At 41.6% G+C, this 18,998-nt stretch overlaps 1 protein-coding gene across 3 annotated transcripts in view; it reads right to left on the bottom strand.

Annotated features, from left to right (window-relative positions):
- LITAF (lipopolysaccharide induced TNF factor) overlaps positions 1 to 18,998 on the bottom strand; it is a 121,198-nt gene that overhangs the window by 16,968 nt on the left and 85,232 nt on the right. Inside the window, exons 3-4 of one of the 3 annotated variants that reach the window (XM_085632133.1) lie at positions 11,955 to 12,060; positions 10,584 to 10,826 (exon numbers count right to left, since the gene is read on the bottom strand). In XM_085632133.1, coding sequence (XP_085488259.1) covers positions 10,584 to 10,821 — 238 coding nt within the window. In that variant the 5' untranslated portion in view covers positions 10,822 to 10,826; positions 11,955 to 12,060. Of the gene's footprint in view, positions 1 to 10,583; positions 10,838 to 11,954; positions 12,061 to 18,998 lie in introns of all 3 variants that reach the window. The other 2 variants (XM_085632131.1, XM_085632132.1) reach the window with 2 other exon arrangements.

Here is an 18,998-nt window from a genome sequence, read left to right on the forward strand (position 1 = left end):
ATTACACACATTTTAGCATAAAAGTAATCTGAACAGGATAGCGCAGGCAACAATGAAAAACACATTCAATGTAATATGCATAATAATCTATAAGACTTTTAGGCACAGGAGAGAAAGGCATTAAGAAATATTTTCGGAGGAAACCATTCCAACTCTCTTTGAAAGTGCTTTCTTCTTCAACTTTGGAGGATATAGGAGTGGGGGCGTGTTGCCTTGTCAGGTGCAATATCGCAAGAATGTAACTTCTGGAAGGAGTATCGACAGTGTGCCGCAGCTCCATTGGTACAGAGGTCATTCAGAAAGATAGAAATTGAATGCTCAGCCCTTCACTGAGAACTAACACCATTTACAGTAAAAATCTACATGTGATTCGTCTGATAGTCAATTATGACGTACTTATCCCAGGGCTCCAGCCCTTGTTCCGTGCTGAACTGCTCCCCTGCTAGGTTGGCGCTGTATAAGTATCACTACATACATCAGCTTGCACAGAGTAACTTTGGATCACCAAAGGGAAACCACTGATCAAACTTAATCTTTGAAGACCACATGAGGCAAATGTGAGAGATTGAGCTCTACAACAGTGCCAAAACAATCCATAGGAAATAAAAGTGCTAACTACTCTTCCATTAACCATAATGCTAGATGTACTCGTGCTACGATGGGGAGACTTCTTTACTAAGGAAAAGAAGCAGATAGTGTTTTTATGGGACCCGCCCCCATGCACAAAACTGCTGTAAAGATGGACTACTGTTAAAAACAAAGAGGCTTGCAGAACTTTAATTTGGAGAAACAAAAATTCTTAGATGGAAGAAGGAAGGGTTTGAAATTAAGGACAAGGTCTCAAGCTTGGAGTGAATCTTTCTCTTTTACTGCGATATTTGAATCGGTTTCACACAATAAGTGTTCAAGAACATTAAACTGATAATTGATGCACAATCGCCTAAAACATATTATTGTAGCTATATTTAGATGGATGCAAAATGTACTCCAGACAAAAATATTCGGTCTACTTCAACCTCACTGGTACAGTATACCACAACTTAAAAAAACAAAGTTTTTTTCAAAGATCCATTGAAGAAAATAACAGAAGTGTGTGTGATCAAAATAAAAAGTGCAGAGAGCTCTTCCATATCTTCAAGATTAACCATCAGGGGGTTATGACAATAACAAAAGGTACAAGCAGCAACCTTATTTATGAACGCCAAACACATTTTTGTGCGAAGCTTAAGCCAAGAATGGAAGTTCATTACCATGTAAGACAAACACAATTAGAGGAACTAATATTATCCACTTGTAAGCCTACACAATATATGAAATATGCCATGACTGTTCCAAAGGTTTGATCCAACGAGGTGGGTGTCATGTGGATCACTGCACTTAAGTGTCTTGATAGTTGTATCATATTTTGGAAAGTTCCTTTTCACTTTTGGCTGGGCTTTGTTTCTTTTATTATATATGTTGTTTCAATTACCCTCTTATATCAGAGTCGAATACTTCAATATAAAAATAGATATAATTGTGAGATAAAGGAGTGACACTGATGGGGGGGGGGAAAAGGAAAATTAACAAAAAAAAGTAGCTGCGAATGGAGATTTACAAGCATCTTCACCAGAACCTTATGTTATCTCCCTGTTATACTTTTACTACTGGCATGAATTGTTAGCCTTGCTGTGATTGTCCCTTTCTCATTTGGACATTTCATTTCTACACATGTACCCTCTAAACTGTCTACCATCACTATTATGTTCTCGGGTAAAATACCTTTGTTACTCTTGAGGTGAGCTTCACTTTGTCTCACAAAGAAAGTGCCAAGGTGCACATTCTCAGTGTTTGCATTCGCTGGAGTACTTGACGTCTTGTTTCCTTTTCCTCCTCTTTGCTAGTTCTAGTGTTTCTAAAATGTAAAATCTTGTCATGGTCAAACGTCCCATTCATCAAATGTTCAAGACATGCATTCTATATGTATTCCAGTCAGCAATACTGCTATCCCGTATGCTGTGGTATTGTCCACCGAGAAGTTCAGTATTTCAGGGTACATCCCCGCCAGGCCCATATTTTGCTGAGCCCTGCTATACCCCTAATCTATTCCATGTTTTTGTTGCTTCAATGAGCCATTTGTGTAGGTATCCCAGACAAATGAATCCGAGATCATGAGGTCAAGCAGTTGAAAAGATTTACTTTCTCTACTGCTACTATACTTTACTGCGGTGTTTCTTTGGCCTCCTACAAGTACCTTGGTTTCTGATTTTTTAAATTTAGGTTTTCTTCTAGTAATCTACTTTGTAGAGATTGATTTTTGGGGTTCTTGTAAGCAAAGGATTTCACCCAAAATATTACTTTCTTCTATATTTAGCACATCTGCACTTTTTTTGGCAGCTGCTTAGGTAGGGCACTGATGTAAATATTGAATATCAAGGGAGCCACCAGGCACACTATGCCCTTAGCTTGGATGTTGACAATTTGTTAGTTGGTCTCCCCAAAATTACTTCACTTGAGTTAATTAAATGCTAATAAATTCGTGGAACAGGTGTGCCAGATTGGGCACAGATATAATGCGGTCATAGCCATTCCCCCGAGCTGAACACCGAGGTACATACAATAAAAGCAAAACATGACAGAATGCGAATCTCTCTGTAGCTGGGCCTATTTAATTACGAGATACTACTCAATATATCCGGGACCTATTGTAATTAACCGTGACCTAAGCCTTCCCCAGGACTATTAACTAAGCCTCCTTGGGAAAGAGTCTGAATTTGCCATAGACCCCGCAGCTCATACTCTAAGATGATTTTGGTGAATATTTTTTGCATTTGAATCATTGAAGCAGACCGGTCAATAAAAAGTTGAGTCTTCATTGACCCCTTTTTGTTCAGAAGCACAAGAATGCTGCTATAGAATGTTGGATAGGTAATATTTGAAGCACACTATTGGAACACGTTCCACAGATTAGAATCCTCCAACCCAGACTCCTGTGACTGGGTACATGAGATTTCTCCAGTTTTCAGAGTTGTTCCCAAATCTCATTTGGGAAATCCAGTCATCTCAATTAGGTCAGAGTGGTGTACCAGTCTTTTGCATCAACCCTTCTTGAGTAAGTGACTTGTAGATGCCAGGAACGGGTTTACCTGTTCGCAAAAATTGAGGAATAATTTGTATTCAAGTGATTTCTGGGTATTATCCCTTGGAAATTAGTGAGCCTTTAATTAGACGGGATTCATACCATTTTTGTAGTCTTTCTATTTTGGAGCTTTATCCTAAGTCAATAAACAAGTGACAATTAGATTTTCAGTTAGATGTTTTTAGGTCAAGCCTAGCGTTGCAGTGCGCATGTGCTGCTCGCTCTGCGAGGCATGCAGTAGTCTAGTATGCTGTGGAAGGCTCGCCTACTCTCCTCCCATATTTTTCATTGGCTGGTGTCATGGACCTTGGTAAAAGCTGGCTTCCAATTGATAATGAGGCTTGTTAGTCCCTCCTCGTTACCACCCTGTCGCCTTTCGTTACCCCCATGAGGATTGGATCTTTTACTTGTGGCGTTACACGGTCTCCTCCATAAATCGGTATGCACTTTTTATTTTTTTTTATTTGCAACTCGGTCCACTTTTACTTTAGCAGCCGCGCTTGTTTATTTAATTAGTTTGCCATTCGGGCCGAAAGGGAGTGTTTCTCCGCACTAATCTAAGAAGCATTTGCAATGCAATAGGTCTCATTTACGCGAGTTTGAGATATTGACATTGCAAATAACAATGCCTTTTATTTTTGTTTTTAAAACATAAATAAAATGCATTGTCATTTACAATGACAATAGCTTAAACTCACATAAATGTGAGACCTATTGTATTGCAAATGCTTGTTTAACCGAGTCTGTAGAGAAGCAATAGTGCAAACTTGTGCCTGTCTGCTCATCAAAATGTTTTACTTTGCGCTGGGACGTCACAAGGCTAGAGGATCAATCGTTGCCTTCATTTACTGGTTAGTGACCGATGGTTCAAGTGGAATGACTGCTTATCAAAATTCGTGCTCTTGGTTTTTTAACTTGGGAAGTTTGTTTCAGACATCTACCTTCCAAAGCCAATAAGAAAACTATATGTGATTATTCAATTCACTTCAGTTTGGTTCATACAATCTTTATTCGGTCATAAAATAGCCATAAAAGAACAAAGTAAACACAATAATCACATGACAATAGATAGAATACAATATTAATCATATTTTACAGAAAGAAAACAGTGCAATTAGTTTAAGATCTAAGATTAAAACCTTATGAAATACACAATTCTAAATCAAATATTTTCCTAGTGATCATAGCCCTTCTTAAAAAATGTAAAACAGCAAAGCAAATGGTAGGAGTATCTAATTTCTGCAGGCATGTCAGTGCTAACTTGTATTATCTGATGTTAGCTTTGTGAAAAACGGGAATCAAAAATGACAGGCGGGCGTGGAGTATAATGGGCAAAAAAGCATAAAGTGACGTGCTTAGGCTACTTGGGCCAATGCAAAAAAAAAAAAAAAAACAATAGATGGACGGAAAGCTGAACAATGTCAAACACTCACCACCCCAGTCTGAGATTTGTGCCTAAATCCATAGATTTTTGCTCACCACACCAGTTTGGAACCAGCCATATGCAAATTAGTCTTGACCCTGCTCCTCATCGGAACAGTCTAGCACAAACTGCCAAGCCAGGTTCTCCCTGGACTGGAAAAAAGCATCCCAGGACCGGTTTTGGGGTATCACCCCTCAACAGCCAGGATAGTTTGAACCCACTGGCATGGCGAGCAGGGGACCCAGGGCTGGACATCCCCAACCCACCTGGGGTGACAAATTCAAAAAGAACAATTGATGGATGGAATGCTGATCAATGTCAAAACACTCACTCCCAGTCAGAGATCTGGGCATAAATTCATAGTTTTTTGCAAACCATGCCACCGCAGTATGAACCCAACCGTATGCAAATCAATCTAGACCCTGCTCCCCCTGGGTACAGCCCAGCATGAACTGCCAGGCCAAGTCCTCCCTGGACCCGAAGCAAGCATGCCACTGGATTCAAGCTATCCTGGCTGATGAGTGGTGATACTCAGACACTGGGCTAGGATGCTTGTTTCTTGTCCAGGAATGACCTGGCATGGCATTTCAGGCTGGACTGTGCCCTCGGGGAGCAGGGTCAAAACTGATTTGAATATGGCTAGGTCCAAACTGGTATGGCGTTGTGAGCAAAAAGATGATGGATTTCTGCCCAGGTCTCTGACTGGTGCGGGGGCGGGGGTTGACATTGTTTAGCATTTCATCCATCAATTGTTCTTTCTGCGGTTGGCTAGGCCATCACAGGATCGTGGGGGAAAAGTTCTAAAGAATGTCCCCTGGAGAGGAAAAGCTATAATAAAGTACACTGTGCTCAGTCTAAAATGAGTTAAGAGAAACGCTGACTGGAATTAATTATAAATTATAAATAAAGTTCTGATCCTATTATTATGCAAATAGCAAAATATTCAGTGATATTTGACTAGGTAGATACTTGTCCCCTCCTTAGCTCCACACGATTCTTTCTTTATAACTCATAACAATCGCCCCAGGGTTATCATACAATTCTAGTAGACTCAATTGATAAAACATCCTTTTAACAAAAGCAAGCGGCGGGATACAATAATGAAATGAAATGAAATGAATGAAATGAAATGAAAAGAATTTTTATAGAGCGCAAACAGCTGCCTGAGGCGTCCAGGCGCTAGTGCATAGAATGAACTGTCTGCTGAGTTAGATCATTGAGGGTGTGGGTATTTTAGTTAAAGAGGAAGGTTTTTAATTGTTTGCGAAAGGTTAGTAAGTTGGGATTGGACCTTATGTGAAGGGGGAGGGAGTTCCACAGTTTGGCTGAATTGTAGGAGAAAGATCGGCCTCCTGCTGTAGATCTTCGTATCTGTGGAACAGCGGCTAGGAAGGCTTTGGAGGATCGAAGCTCTTTTTTGGGGTGATAAGGAGTGACCAAAGAATGGTTCATCACAGGGCCGGCTTTCCAGAAGGCTTGGTGGGTGATGCACATGGCCTTGAACTTAATTCTTTCTCTCACAGGAAGCCAGTGCAGAGAGTTTTCAAGCCGGGCCCTATGGAGTTTCTGCGAGGGATTCCAAGGAGTGTGCGAGCTGCACAGTTTTGGATCTGCTGAAGTTTGTTTAAACAGTATTCAGGAGCACCTAAATACAGGGCGTTACTGTAGTCAATACGGGACTGAATTAGGCCCTGGATGACTACCTGTTTTGCCTCGAAAGGGAGAAGTGGGAGGATTTTTTTCATCATCCTGATTAGCCCAAAGCATGATGCTGACAGTTTGGTGACTTGAGTGTTAAATGTCAGTGATTTATCTAACCAGATTCCGAGGCTTTTTATGTAATCTCTGGGTACTGAGGGGGTGCCTAAGCTGGGAGACCACAGGAGTTCTATGCTGTAGGGGGTCGGGGGGCCGAGGAGCATAACCTCGGTTTTATCTCCATTAAGCTTTAAGCATGACTTCGTCATCCAGCTCTTTACCTGTTCCAAGCAGGGAGCCAGGCTGGTTTGTGCTTGTTGACTGTTTTTGTGCTCAAGGGAGACCACTAGCTGGGTGTCTTCCGCATAGGTGATGATCTTAATACCATGCGGACGAACAATCTCTGCCAGTGGTCTCATGTATGCGTTGAAGAGCGTGGGGCTTAGTGAAGAGCCCTGCAGCACTCCACACCCCAGAGGCTTGCTTGAGGAGACTGAGGCGCCTTCGAAAACTCGGAAAGTACGGTCTTTTAAGAAGGACTTAAGCCAGGCTAGGGCTTCTCCTGATATTCCCAGGCTCAGGAGACGGTGAAGGAGGATTTTGTGGTTCACAGTGTCAAAGGAGGCGCTCAGGTCAAGGAGGATCATTGCCACTGATCCCCCCTGATCTAGGATCCGCCTAGCTTCCTCTGTGACTGCCACCAAAGCCGTTTCCGTACCATGCTTGGGACGGAAGCCCGTTTGGGTGATGTCAAGCAGGTGGTTACTCTCGAAAAACCTGGTTTTAATACACATTATCTAATAATAAACAATCAGTTAAAAATACTCAAGCCGACCCCGCTTCTTGCTTAGCCCAAAAAGGTATCCACAAAATCAACAGAGTCAGACTAAGCGCATCCTGAATACAAGATGGACCTATTTCCTCATGCCCAGTGACAGATGCAGTGCTTCTTGGTACTGACCATAATCTGCAGCTAGAGCGGTGTTCTGTGAGTAGGAGAGTATCTAAATGCGAATATCCCCAAATACCAGCCCCGTATGACCCCACCGACAGGAACTTACTTTTGACTATTTAGTTATAGTTTATGAACACTCTGTAAATTGGATTCCTAAGTTGTGTAAACCAAGCCACTACCAATACATTGGAGCAATTTAATAAAAAAAAAAAATTAAAAAAAGAAGACCATTACCATTGGACATCAGGATGCAGGATAACTTGATGGGGTTTAGAAAGGCTCTCAGACCTGGCTGTTTGCGCAAACCTACGCATATCTCTTCCCGCCGTGACACACTTAATGATCAGCGCCATGAAAACTTATGGTGACCGTGCGCTTTATAAGCTCTTATTAACATAACATAACAAGACTAAATTCTATTTCTTCTTAACAAGCTTTCGCTTCTCTTAGGGGGCAGTTCCCTTGCAGACATGTAGACAAAACATGCCCGAACAGCTTTCTCTAGCCATTGCTGTTTCCTGCCAGCAATCCTGGGCCAAACCAGCAACAGGCCGCCATTTTAATTTCTAATGACGTTCCTTCACCTGGAGTCAGGCCTATTCGGGTTCTGCAACTCCCGCCGAGGCCTTAAACAAGTGACAACAGAAATTGATCCATGCCATTATATAATTTAGAGTATCCTCATAAAAGCATGAGAAACTCTCAAAGAGAGCCTCCCAACTCTTAATTTTTTTATCGTTTTCAAATTGCGGACAAATAACCCATGCGGCACCATCCACTAAGCAGAGACTTCAGCTAGTTGAATGTGTGCACATTAAGATGCCCTCAATCAAGTAAAGAACTTCCAAATACTTGTGTTAATAACATTATAAGAAGAAACACCGAAAACAGGAAGTAACACTGCTGCAGCAGACAATACACGCAGTTCGGGGAAGAGGCTCTAAATCACTTACGTTGCGGGCAAGTGCCCTGTACGCAAAGTGCTCGTTTCTTCATATCAATCACATTGCTAAAGTGGAACTTTATTTGCTACATCTGTAACTATTTCCAATATCGCTTTACCCATGTAATGTGAATTTTGCTGCATTGGGTGAGGTTAAACAAAATCCACGGAAAATAATACTATACACCTGTGAGCTACCTCACACAAATTTGAGTAACATTAGGCACTTGAATGCAAATATATTTTTCTGAGGTTATCCACACAAAAAGCGTGTAGGAGGTTTTCTAGTAACCATAGCGTGCTTGGTGCGTTAGAAAGCACTATTAGTATCCGCAGAGCAAGGAGAAGACATTAGTTCCTCAAAAAACAAATCAACTCCCTCCATCTTGCATAAACAAAAGCGCCCCACCTAGTACTACTTTTATCAGCAAGTGTTAAGAAAAATGTGGCGAGATTCAGAATTTTCCACAGGAATCTAAATTATGAATAAGTATGTGTATGGATTTTCTCCCTGTTGGTAATCAAGACACTTCCTGCAGTGAACTAGATGGCCGATTGAGTACCAGTGCTTGTTTTACAAGCTCTGGTACTCAATCGGCCATCTTGTAAATATTGAAAGCTGAGTTGGAAATGGTTTAGCAGAGCAGCCCATCTTCCTCAGTTATTGCCAGTCACCCTTTACGGTCGCCTTGGGCAAAGGAGAAAATATGCAGCCCATTTGTAGGGTATCGGCTGACATTTCAAAAGCTTCGTCTGTTGATACTCTGTGGGCCCCCTGCACCACAGAAGCCTAGAGGGTATTTGGGGAGACAATTCCAGAGGGTTGAATGCCCCTGCATTCAATTTAGATATTAAGAGGGGTGCCCACAAGCTTCTGCACTAAGCAAGTGCTACTTTGCATCCTGCATCTGAACTCAATCTTCATCCTGTTCCCTATCATCTAGAAATTTTAAGAAACTTCGGTTGTCCTTTTTCTTTGACATGGAAGGCCCAGAGAGAACTCCTTACTGCTTTCTTTCTATCGCAAAGGGGACTGCCCATTTGTCCCAGGAGTCATTCCCCAGTCACCACACCCAGAGGCTAGTCTTGTGAATCAAAGCATTAATTGTAGGGTCATTGATTCTCAGACTACAGTCACATATCTGATCATAATTTCGAGACTCTTGCTTGCTGCAGAGTCATAGACACTTGTCTTATACATCCCATATGTTGGTCTCCTTGCCCATCTCCAGGCCCCAACCTTCAGTACATCTTCTCTTGAGGTGTTGTGTACAATCACTGTGTGCCTTCTGTCGTGGGGTGGTGTAAAATCACTGTGTGCAGTCTTTTGTAGGTTTGTGTATCATCACTGTGTGGCCTCTCTCGTGGAGATGTTTACCAGTCACTGTGTGCCTTCTCTAGTTAAGTTGTGTACCCATCACTGTATACCTTCTCTAATGGGGTTGTGTACCGTCACTGTGTGCCTCCTCTCGTAGAGTTGTGTACCGTCACTGCTAACTTCTATGTTGCAAAAAATACACTGGTTAAAAACCAACATGTCGAGCTAAAGGTAAGAAAATTATGAAACAATGGACCACAACCACTTGAAAAAAAATCACCTCACAGGATAATCAAATGCTAGAAGCAAACTATTACAGAGTCCAGGAAGAGTGGTCAGCAAAGGCAGGACACATGGCAAGTAAGGGCTACTACATCCCCTGGAGGCAAGCGCCCTGCATTTTACCAGACAAGAGTAACATGTTCTATCTGGGCAGAATGACATCTGTGCCAATGGAGCTGCGGCACACTGTCGATACTCATTCTAACAGACCTATTGTCAACTCTGACTTCAAAGATCAATGCACTTTACCAATGGACCTAGCCTGACCTTTGTGGCTCAGAACCCAACACTACTCATACTCCAAATCTATGGAATCCCCCTGATCATCTTCTCTTCCACATTTGCAATAACCCTTTGATTAACATTCTGTGGCAGCAGAGCACCAACTTTAATTAATACATTACTTACACGAAGTTCTAACCGATAATGATCAAAAACACAATGCACGCTTTGGCAGGATTGGATACCCTTCAGAGATCGGAAGTGAAATGAGAGAAAGAATAAACCACCAATAAAGGATGGACAAAGTGACTGTGGTAAAAAAATAAGCTTTGAGCTACAGAAACAATAAAAAGCAATTTATAATTTAAGAAATTAGAAAATTGTTAAATGTCACAAATTTGTCCTCCCAGTTTAATCGGAGTAGAGCATACTGTACTTTTTGAATTGTGACCTCTAAATGTATGACCCGGTGCCTGTTGGAAAGCAGGTATTCCGGCCAATATTGCTTGGTTAAGAATAGACTATGCTATGGAAGATAACTTAAATTTCGCAGTCAATCTTATAAACAAATAACCAATAAAACAAAGTACGCAATTAGTAGCATCTATAATCTTTCTTTCTTACTTGGAACAGTCGGCGGTTGACTTGGATATGGAGGATTATTCATATTTTTCATATCCGGTCCGGGCGGTGGGTTGTACTGGTGAACTGTTGCCTCGGCATAGGAAGGAGGTGCTGGCGGGGCACCAGGATAGCATTCTGGAATCGGCTGGGGTGGGTACCCACCAGATATCTGGTAGCCACCTGGAACTGGCTGGTAGGGGCTTGGGGCCGTTGGGTACGGTGCTGTTGGAGCCTGCATGGTATCTGAAAGAGAACTTGAATGTTCATATTAAATATAAAAAATTACAACCAAATGATCCAATCAGCTAATGGTCTTTAATGCAAATTAAAGCACAAGGGTGAGATGCCTGGCTCTTTGTGCTTAAAGTCAGATCAGGTAGATATGAAAATAGAAGTATTAATAATTAACGCTTCCAACATTAAACACATTAGAACAGGTATACAAAAAATACTACATGACTGGAAAGATGTGAGGATATTTCAAATTGTGTCAGGAAGAACATTTACAGTGACTAACTGTGCTTGACAACTGCACTACATATGACTCCTCACTAGAAGCCGTAATGTGATTTTTTTTTTTTTAAGGCTTAGGATACAACAGAACATTAAAAAAAATACAGTAAACAGGTCGTAAAGCATGCCAGAAAACATAAGAATTACCAATAACCAGGTAGGAGGTAAAGGAGATTTTCAATAAAGTCTCAAGGAATGCCTACTAACCAAGTACCAAGTAAAAGATAGTCTCTGAGAACAAGTCTAGGAACAAGGACACGTCAGACCAGGTCTTGTATACTTAAATGGGAAGGCTAGCCACGCCTGTTCATTTTTAGCCACCCAACCCGCCAGAGATTGCAAAATCAAAATTCTTTAAAAAGTCCGGAGACTAATTTGAGCCAGTGAAGTTTAGTAGAAAATATGACAACGGTGGAAATGGAGGTAATGAAGAGTCTTCGGTGCACATGTGTGTTTAGTGAAGGATCTAAGTAAGCTGTGTCAGTCTGTCTTATTGGCAAAAACCATCCTTCATGGCCAACACATCAATGCACAAGTTCCACCTGTGTGTGCCCATGTAAATCAGTTCTTGGTCTGATCTCACTTCTTAGTCGAGCAAAATCTTCCTGTTCTTCACTTTTGCAGCAGATGCATTATTCACCTCCGTCAAAGTCGTCTACCACTAGTTTCATGCAAGGTCAGCATTCACCAAGCCTCGCACTTTCCCTCTTTGGTCCCAAACAGGACAAACGCCCATACCCCATTTCAGATATTACCATGTATCTGCTATGTCACCCGTACACAAGTACCTCCCTTCCTCTAATCAATTGTTGTGAGGTCCAAGCCCCTTTCCGCCAAAAGGGTAATTGCACTCATCACCTCATTCATTTTCTCCAGTCCCTGTCTGGATATGCATCATCCACTAGATGCATCACAATCTGCTTAACCTCTGCCTTCCTTCTTCTGAGAAATGACAAGTGATAATCTACAGAATTAAAGAAAATTTTAAAATGTCACCCAAGGGAATGTTTCATACAGAACAGCAACAGGGTCAAATATGCATAAGCAATAGAGAAAACTTGCAAACTGGACAGACACCCAAAATGGAGAGGAAGATCACCCAGGGGAAGGAAGACACCCAGGAGAGTAAAGATTACACAGAAGAGGAGAAAAAGAGCAATTCAGGGAATCAAAAAGCACACAGGCAGCAATAGGGGCACAAGCCAGGATAAAGGATACTAACAGTTATTCTTGCTTATTACTTCTACACCCAAACCTTTAAACTTATTTTCTCCTAGTTACACTGATCAAACAATTGTTCTGTTAAAATTGTCTTTATTCCATCTGTTCCAGAGTCAGACTTGTCCAATCTGAATCAGTCTAACAGACTGACTTCTTCTATTACTTTTTTGGGGTACTAATTCAGACAAAAGGCAAAGTTGAGTCCAGAGCCCCGTAAGTTATATATGCGGAGAAGATGGAGAGTGCGGATGCTCCTAATCTGCAGTACCACTAGGATGGAAAATTTAAATTCAGCCATTCTGCATTATTTCCATCTAGAGGTACGACATGCGTGCCACAGTCTCCAATTCTAAGGACTTGTGAATTATTATACCATGGTGGGCTGGCGGTTTTCAAAATGGACCGTGGTGTCCTGCATGGCTAGAACTCAGACCTTTTTACAGAATGTTGATCTGTTTCTGAAATTCATGACTTACCCTACATAAGATAGTGGCTGCACAAAATGCAGAAACTAAGGGCTTCTTTTCAAAGAAACCTGTAAGGTGAAGTCTGCCCAAATGTGTTGCAGGCTCAACTTGTCATGGACCGCTAAATAGAAGAAAAACTCATTTGTATGGGCTAGTGCTATGCTTACATCCCTGCAAAGATCTCTGTCAAAATCTGGCATTCACACACTGTATGAAATGTATCACCTAAACCCAAAGCTTTTGGCTGCTCACCGCCAACCCCATTCTACAGGTGGTTATTTATATAAAGAGAAGCCCTGTGGGTAATCCTCCTAAACATACCGCGAAATATAGGATAAAGAGCCACATGCCATACATTACAATCTTGCGAGTCACAGAAGAGCTTACAAACCATACAGAGGAACAAGACACAAGGTGGCTTCATAGGAGAGATATAGTGTGGTAGCAGGCATGAAGAAAAGAAAACGGGAGTTAAGCAAATCAAAAAGCCGTTAGTAATTTGTTGCAAAAAGATATTAGAATCAGTACGAAGTAAGCCATATTAAAAGAGGCTCACAGTGTTTAGATAGATGCGTGGATTTTTTTTTTCCTGTAATTAACTTTAGTGTGCCAAAATAAACATGTTCCCATGAATCTCTTTTTTGCTTAGCACGGTTCCTTTGATAAAAAAAAAAAAAAACAGAAGCATGAAAAGCCAATATTTGTCAAGGGCTTTCAGAACTAAAAATATGTGTTGCGTCAATAGGCTTCTTTAGACTGAAGGTTGGGAAAAGTTGTGTAGTTAGTAGCTTGCAATGTTCTTCCTAGAATTTAGGGTGATCACAGGCTTGTCAATATATTGAGGGCACCACACCTTGTTTTTACATTAAATAGAGCACTTTGTTATTGCTAGTGCTGGGCAAGCACACAAGGTGAAAAGTCCTGCCCTTTTCTTAAAAATTGTGGAACGATCGCGGAATCACAGTTTCATAGTCAAGAAATGTTGAGCAATTTTTTCCCCCAACTTTAAAGGAATGTTGTATTTCTTCACACATAGAGCCTGGTACAGAAATGTTTCGCCTCTCGAATTCATGAAATGTAAAATTCCCCCATAACATGTAATCCCCATTATTACCCACCCTAGTAAATACTGATAACACCAATATTTGTAATTCTGGGGCAGGGAAATAGCAGGGAGTTTAACAGGCCAGTTGTAACCAACTATTAAGCTATCTGAAATGTCTACACAAATTAGTTGAAGGTCTCCTTTTTCAGGGTTTGCCGATATATATTTATGAACCTTTAACTAGTTTGATAATATGCAATTTTTCCATCTTCTGTTCATTATTTAAATGTTTACAATATATTATCTTCCGATTCCAAGAATTGGCGATTCATTCCTATTGTCCTCCTTCTCCTCTGCTCCACTGGAAATCATTAGACCTGCTCCCTTTGAAGCCCATTGGCTCAATACATGCCCTCTTTACCTCTTTTCTGCCCAAATCGTTTGGTCGTCACCATGTCCTTGTCCAGCCCTTCCTTCTGTCCAGTCATAGAAATTAATTTTTGTGCTCCTTGCCTTAATGGAAAACCTGTTCTTCTGTCCATTTGTACGTTGCTTTGCCATCTCAGCTTTACAGTTAACATTATTGTGTCAACCGGTTCCTAAATTTACTTCACACTTTATTAGTAACATTATTTTTCTGGAGCTGGGCAGGGTCACCTCTCATGGGAGGGTGTCTATTTAATTGAATAAACCAAAGTGAATCTAGTTTACTCTAGAACTTGAAGAGAAAATATATAACTGGAAGAACTTGATAGAAGTGGAGGCAGAACTACAGATTGGATGACAGACTGTCGTCCTATATGACTTTTAGGCATGGCACATAACATTTTTGGAAAAGATTTGTTCTACTTTCTTGGCATAGGAATAGTTCAATGTCACTGATGAATGTTTGACTACAACGTCTACTGTTGTAATCTGCGGCTCCTGCTACCAAGGACGCCCTCTTCAGGAGAGAGCAAAATTGGATATTTCGACTCTCCACTGATGAACTGGGACTGAACGAGGACATGCCTTGGAGTGAATTGAACAAATAGAGCTCTCCTACTCTCCTCTATGGGGACTGGCACCTCCAACTCTCATGTCTATGCCTTTATACAGTTTCTTTTTTAAGCCTGGACACTGATCTATACATTTATATATGTACATATATTTTTTACATCAGTCAATACACTGCTCCATTTTGCTCTGGCCAACCGATCATCCATTAACAATACAGGGATATGAACAGGGTGCTAGATTAGTATACCCTAAAACCACTGTTCCTGAATCCTAGGGACCTGGGTAGCCTGTTATGGTCCATGGATACATACGCCATGAATCCATTTAACCCCTTCAGCGCTGCGCGGATTCCCGCGCAGTGCTGAAGGATCTTAGCGCGGGCGGGGCCATGACGGAACGGTTCCGTCATAAGCACAGCCCAACCGACGTGCATGACGGAACCGTTCCGTCACAAGCGTTGAAGGGGTTAAATCAGACCCATTTATTACCTGGATGTTAATGGCGCCCTCAATGGTGTCTCTAAGCTAAGTGCTCATGCGTCCAGCGTACACGCCTGCTCAAGCATCTCGAGAGTTGGCTGAATCAGCCGTCACACATTCCAATATCAATGGCCTTAGGGACCAGGGTAGTCTGTTATGGTCCCGTTTTCACTAAAGGTATGAATCTATTTGAATCTGCGCCATACGTTTCCTGTATTTAAAAGGCCTTCTCAATGCTATCCGTAAGTTACACAATACCATCATCAGGGTGGTTAGTGCCCCTGGGGAGAACTTATCTTCATATGCCTTCATTACCAGTTGGACTAGTCATTACATGTTCCAACATAGAACCCGGATCTTTCAAGGCCTGTTCGTCATACAGACACACACACGTCATATCCATGCATCACTTTCTCCACCTATCCTGTATTTACTACCGCCACACCCACCTAAACTCACTCGACGCGCACCAGCCACCGTGAGACAGTCCTACTGAGTCCACCATTTCGTTTGTTGGTGCGAGTACTGAATCCCGCTCCACAGGAGCCTGCTCACTCTGCAGTGCTGGTAAAGAGAGGGTATGTCATCCAGCCACTGAGCTGCCACTTAAATGTAAGTACCCGCCCCTGCGGGCACGTTGGGGATACGTCTACACCTCCCCTTCGGGAGTATGTTTCCATTCTGATGCACCATTTCTTACTAAACATTAATGTTGGACTTCACGTCTTTTACTTTTTCCTCCAGATTAGGACGTTAAATTGAAACGTCCCCGCTACCAGCATTTGATGCAGCTGGTTAGCCACCCCAGATGGGTGAGTCAAAAAGCGTATTCAAGAAGATTGTGTTTGATAAGTCACCCTGCCTGCCAATGTCTCTAGATGTGCCACCTGCATGCCACTTCTTTTTACCTTACCACCGCACCTTTCAGAAATTTGTAACTAATAGCATGGCAAGAACCCTACTGCATGCCGCATTGTACAGAGGATTTTTATTGATGTATTTCATTGTATTTTCAGTTGGTATTACCATAAAGTACATCAGAGTTAGGTTGTTAGAGTGCTTGGTTCGCCCTTGATACTGATGAGGACGCCAACCACTCCGTTGATAGTCACTTCCTTTATGGGCCAGAGGAATTGCTAATTGATCACTGTTGTGACAAACTAAGCAGGAAACATGTTGACCTTTACTCTTTATCCACCACTGAACCTTATATCGGTGGTGTGCCTACTCATTTTTTAGCCTGGACAAGTAAACTCACTGATTAACACTGAGCACTACTTAGTCTCCATTTAACCTCTTACACGTTCCTCACGGTCTCTACGCTCAACTACACTCCATGGCCCTACACTCGCACCTCACCTTACGGATTGGGAACCAAAGTTCTCCACCAAAGAGCCCTCATAGGGTGCCCATCAGGTATTACAGCATCGGCCTGAAAAGGAGCGTGCCCTATGATAAAGCTCAACACCCTGCCAGATGTGTGAGGGCCCTAGTTCCAAAATTGGAGACTTCCATTCCTACTTTTGGATATTTATTTTACTGACCTATACCCTCTACTCCTCCTTTTCTTTTCGAATTCAGGTGCAAAGAGATATGCATACACAGCATTACCCTAAGTCAGACTTGCTCTTTTTTTTCCACCTGACAAGGTGTCTGCTTCACTCCCTCCATTTGAGATGGCAGAAAAACTGGTTACTTGTGGTGTGCTTCAGGACGCGACCATCTATCTAGGTTTAATTTGTAATTGAGGCCTTTGGCTAATCTTTTATCTGCCCTAAGGTGCAGGTTATTACTTTAACTCAGATGAACACAAATTCTATTGTGTCATGAAAAGTGACAAAGATTCTTCTCGGTTTTCCATTTCTTACATTATCCATGATTAGATGCAGGATGGATGCAAACTTTATGAAAATAACCAAATAAACGTTTAAGTTTTGTTCACCAAGTGCAACTTCATCGGTGAAGTTTACTTTTGGCACTGCTCAATGGGACATTGTTCTGCCACAAATGCTTACTTTAGGGACTTCAGCATTCAGCTAAACTCTGGTCTTCCTATGAGAAATATGATCATTATGGTTGCAGAGGTTTGTATATCTGTCTCATCTAAGGCAAATCCAGCTGATCCCTTCTCTGCTATTTTTTACCCCAGAGGGTCACTACAGGAAATCCTTTTATTTAACAGTGTTAAAACAGATCATGCCATTAGAAGGCTTCAGTATGCATGGAAAGCAGCTGCTTGCCCGTACATGAATTGGAGAAAGTGTGATTAGAATCCTGGCTTTAGTTCAATTGCAATCGTTTCCAGTCAATTTATTAAATAAATAAAAAAAGAAACCTTTTAACTATCTCTGCATTATTCATAAATGCCTTATACTGTGTGGGGCCTATTTTTATTAGGAAGATATTTTCTGAACATTGTCCTCTCGACAAGTTAAGAGCCGTTTTTGATTTGCTATTAAACAATTCATTCTTTAGCCTTGCCCATATGCGGTTGGCCATTATTTTAGAGTTATGGCCACCAATCTATGGAAGGGGGAGCTGGTTAATCTTATTTCTAACTCTTGTTAGTCATGTTTTTCCCTGGCCTAAAAAGACTGGTATTTGATCAGTAGTGCTTGCTCGTCTTTTTGATACTGTTTCGCTGTTTCTTTACATAGGTCAATGGTACTCTAAATAAAAGATGAAACATTAGGATTTTTTTTTAAATATTAACCAAAGCGTGATAGTTTCAAAGCGAAGAGGTTAACTTTATGGAAATTTTTATCTGATCCAGCATCCTGGGATGCAACAACAGAAAGAAACTTTGCAGTAACTACACGGCCTTGACTGAACACAGAAAGCGGGGATTCGTGTAAGAGGTAAGTTCTGTTAAATCACTAACTTTGCTGAGGCATAATGGATCAGATTGCTTCGTTTATTGTTAAGAAATGTGCTCATCTGCTACTTCACTGAGTGGTTATATTTACTTGCTTTGAACATTTTAGTGTGCTCACATTTCCAAGATTTGGGGGTGGCCTGGCGGATCATCTGTTGCTTAGAAGCCCATCGGTACCGTAAAAAATGTCCTCAGATCTCTAAAGGTTTCTGTGTCGTGCTCCTGTAATTAACCAAACAGATCTCAAAAAAAGGATGGCAGAGAGTCACTGTGGGCCCAGGCATTGGTGTGGCACATAAAGGTGCAGCATCATGGTCAGAGGGATAAGCGTGAAAGGAGACCCTGTTAGGGTGAGTACCCCTCCCTCATAATCCATTTAGGCAAGATAGTAATGCATTTTAAGAAACATTGGAAGTGCCCAAGCCACAGCCCTTAATCTAAACACGTTTCGGACATCTCCAAACATGGACAGTATATGATAGGACTATACGACTAATTTCTATGAAGAGGATATAGACTGGATGAATGTGCTCCACCAGTTCTAAAGAGAGGTGTAAAGAGTTATCTGTGGGAGGATACTGCATTTGTACCGGTAGCAGGATCTCCCCTTTTGTGCCGTTGGCCACTTTCTGCTTTTTCCTCTTCCTACTGGCTAGGCAAGCCACTGCCACATATAACGTATTTTCAATGGCATGGTCTTGGTCTTAGAACTTTAATCAAACCTTGCTCTGTGGAAAATGTTCTCAAATTAATTTTAGCCAAGGGTGGCTACAGGTCGTATGCACATGCCACCCAACATCATACACTGCGACACGT

Source organism: Triturus cristatus, chromosome 10, assembly GCF_964204655.1.
Source record: "Triturus cristatus chromosome 10, aTriCri1.1, whole genome shotgun sequence".
Taxonomy (NCBI): domain Eukaryota; kingdom Metazoa; phylum Chordata; class Amphibia; order Caudata; family Salamandridae; genus Triturus; species Triturus cristatus.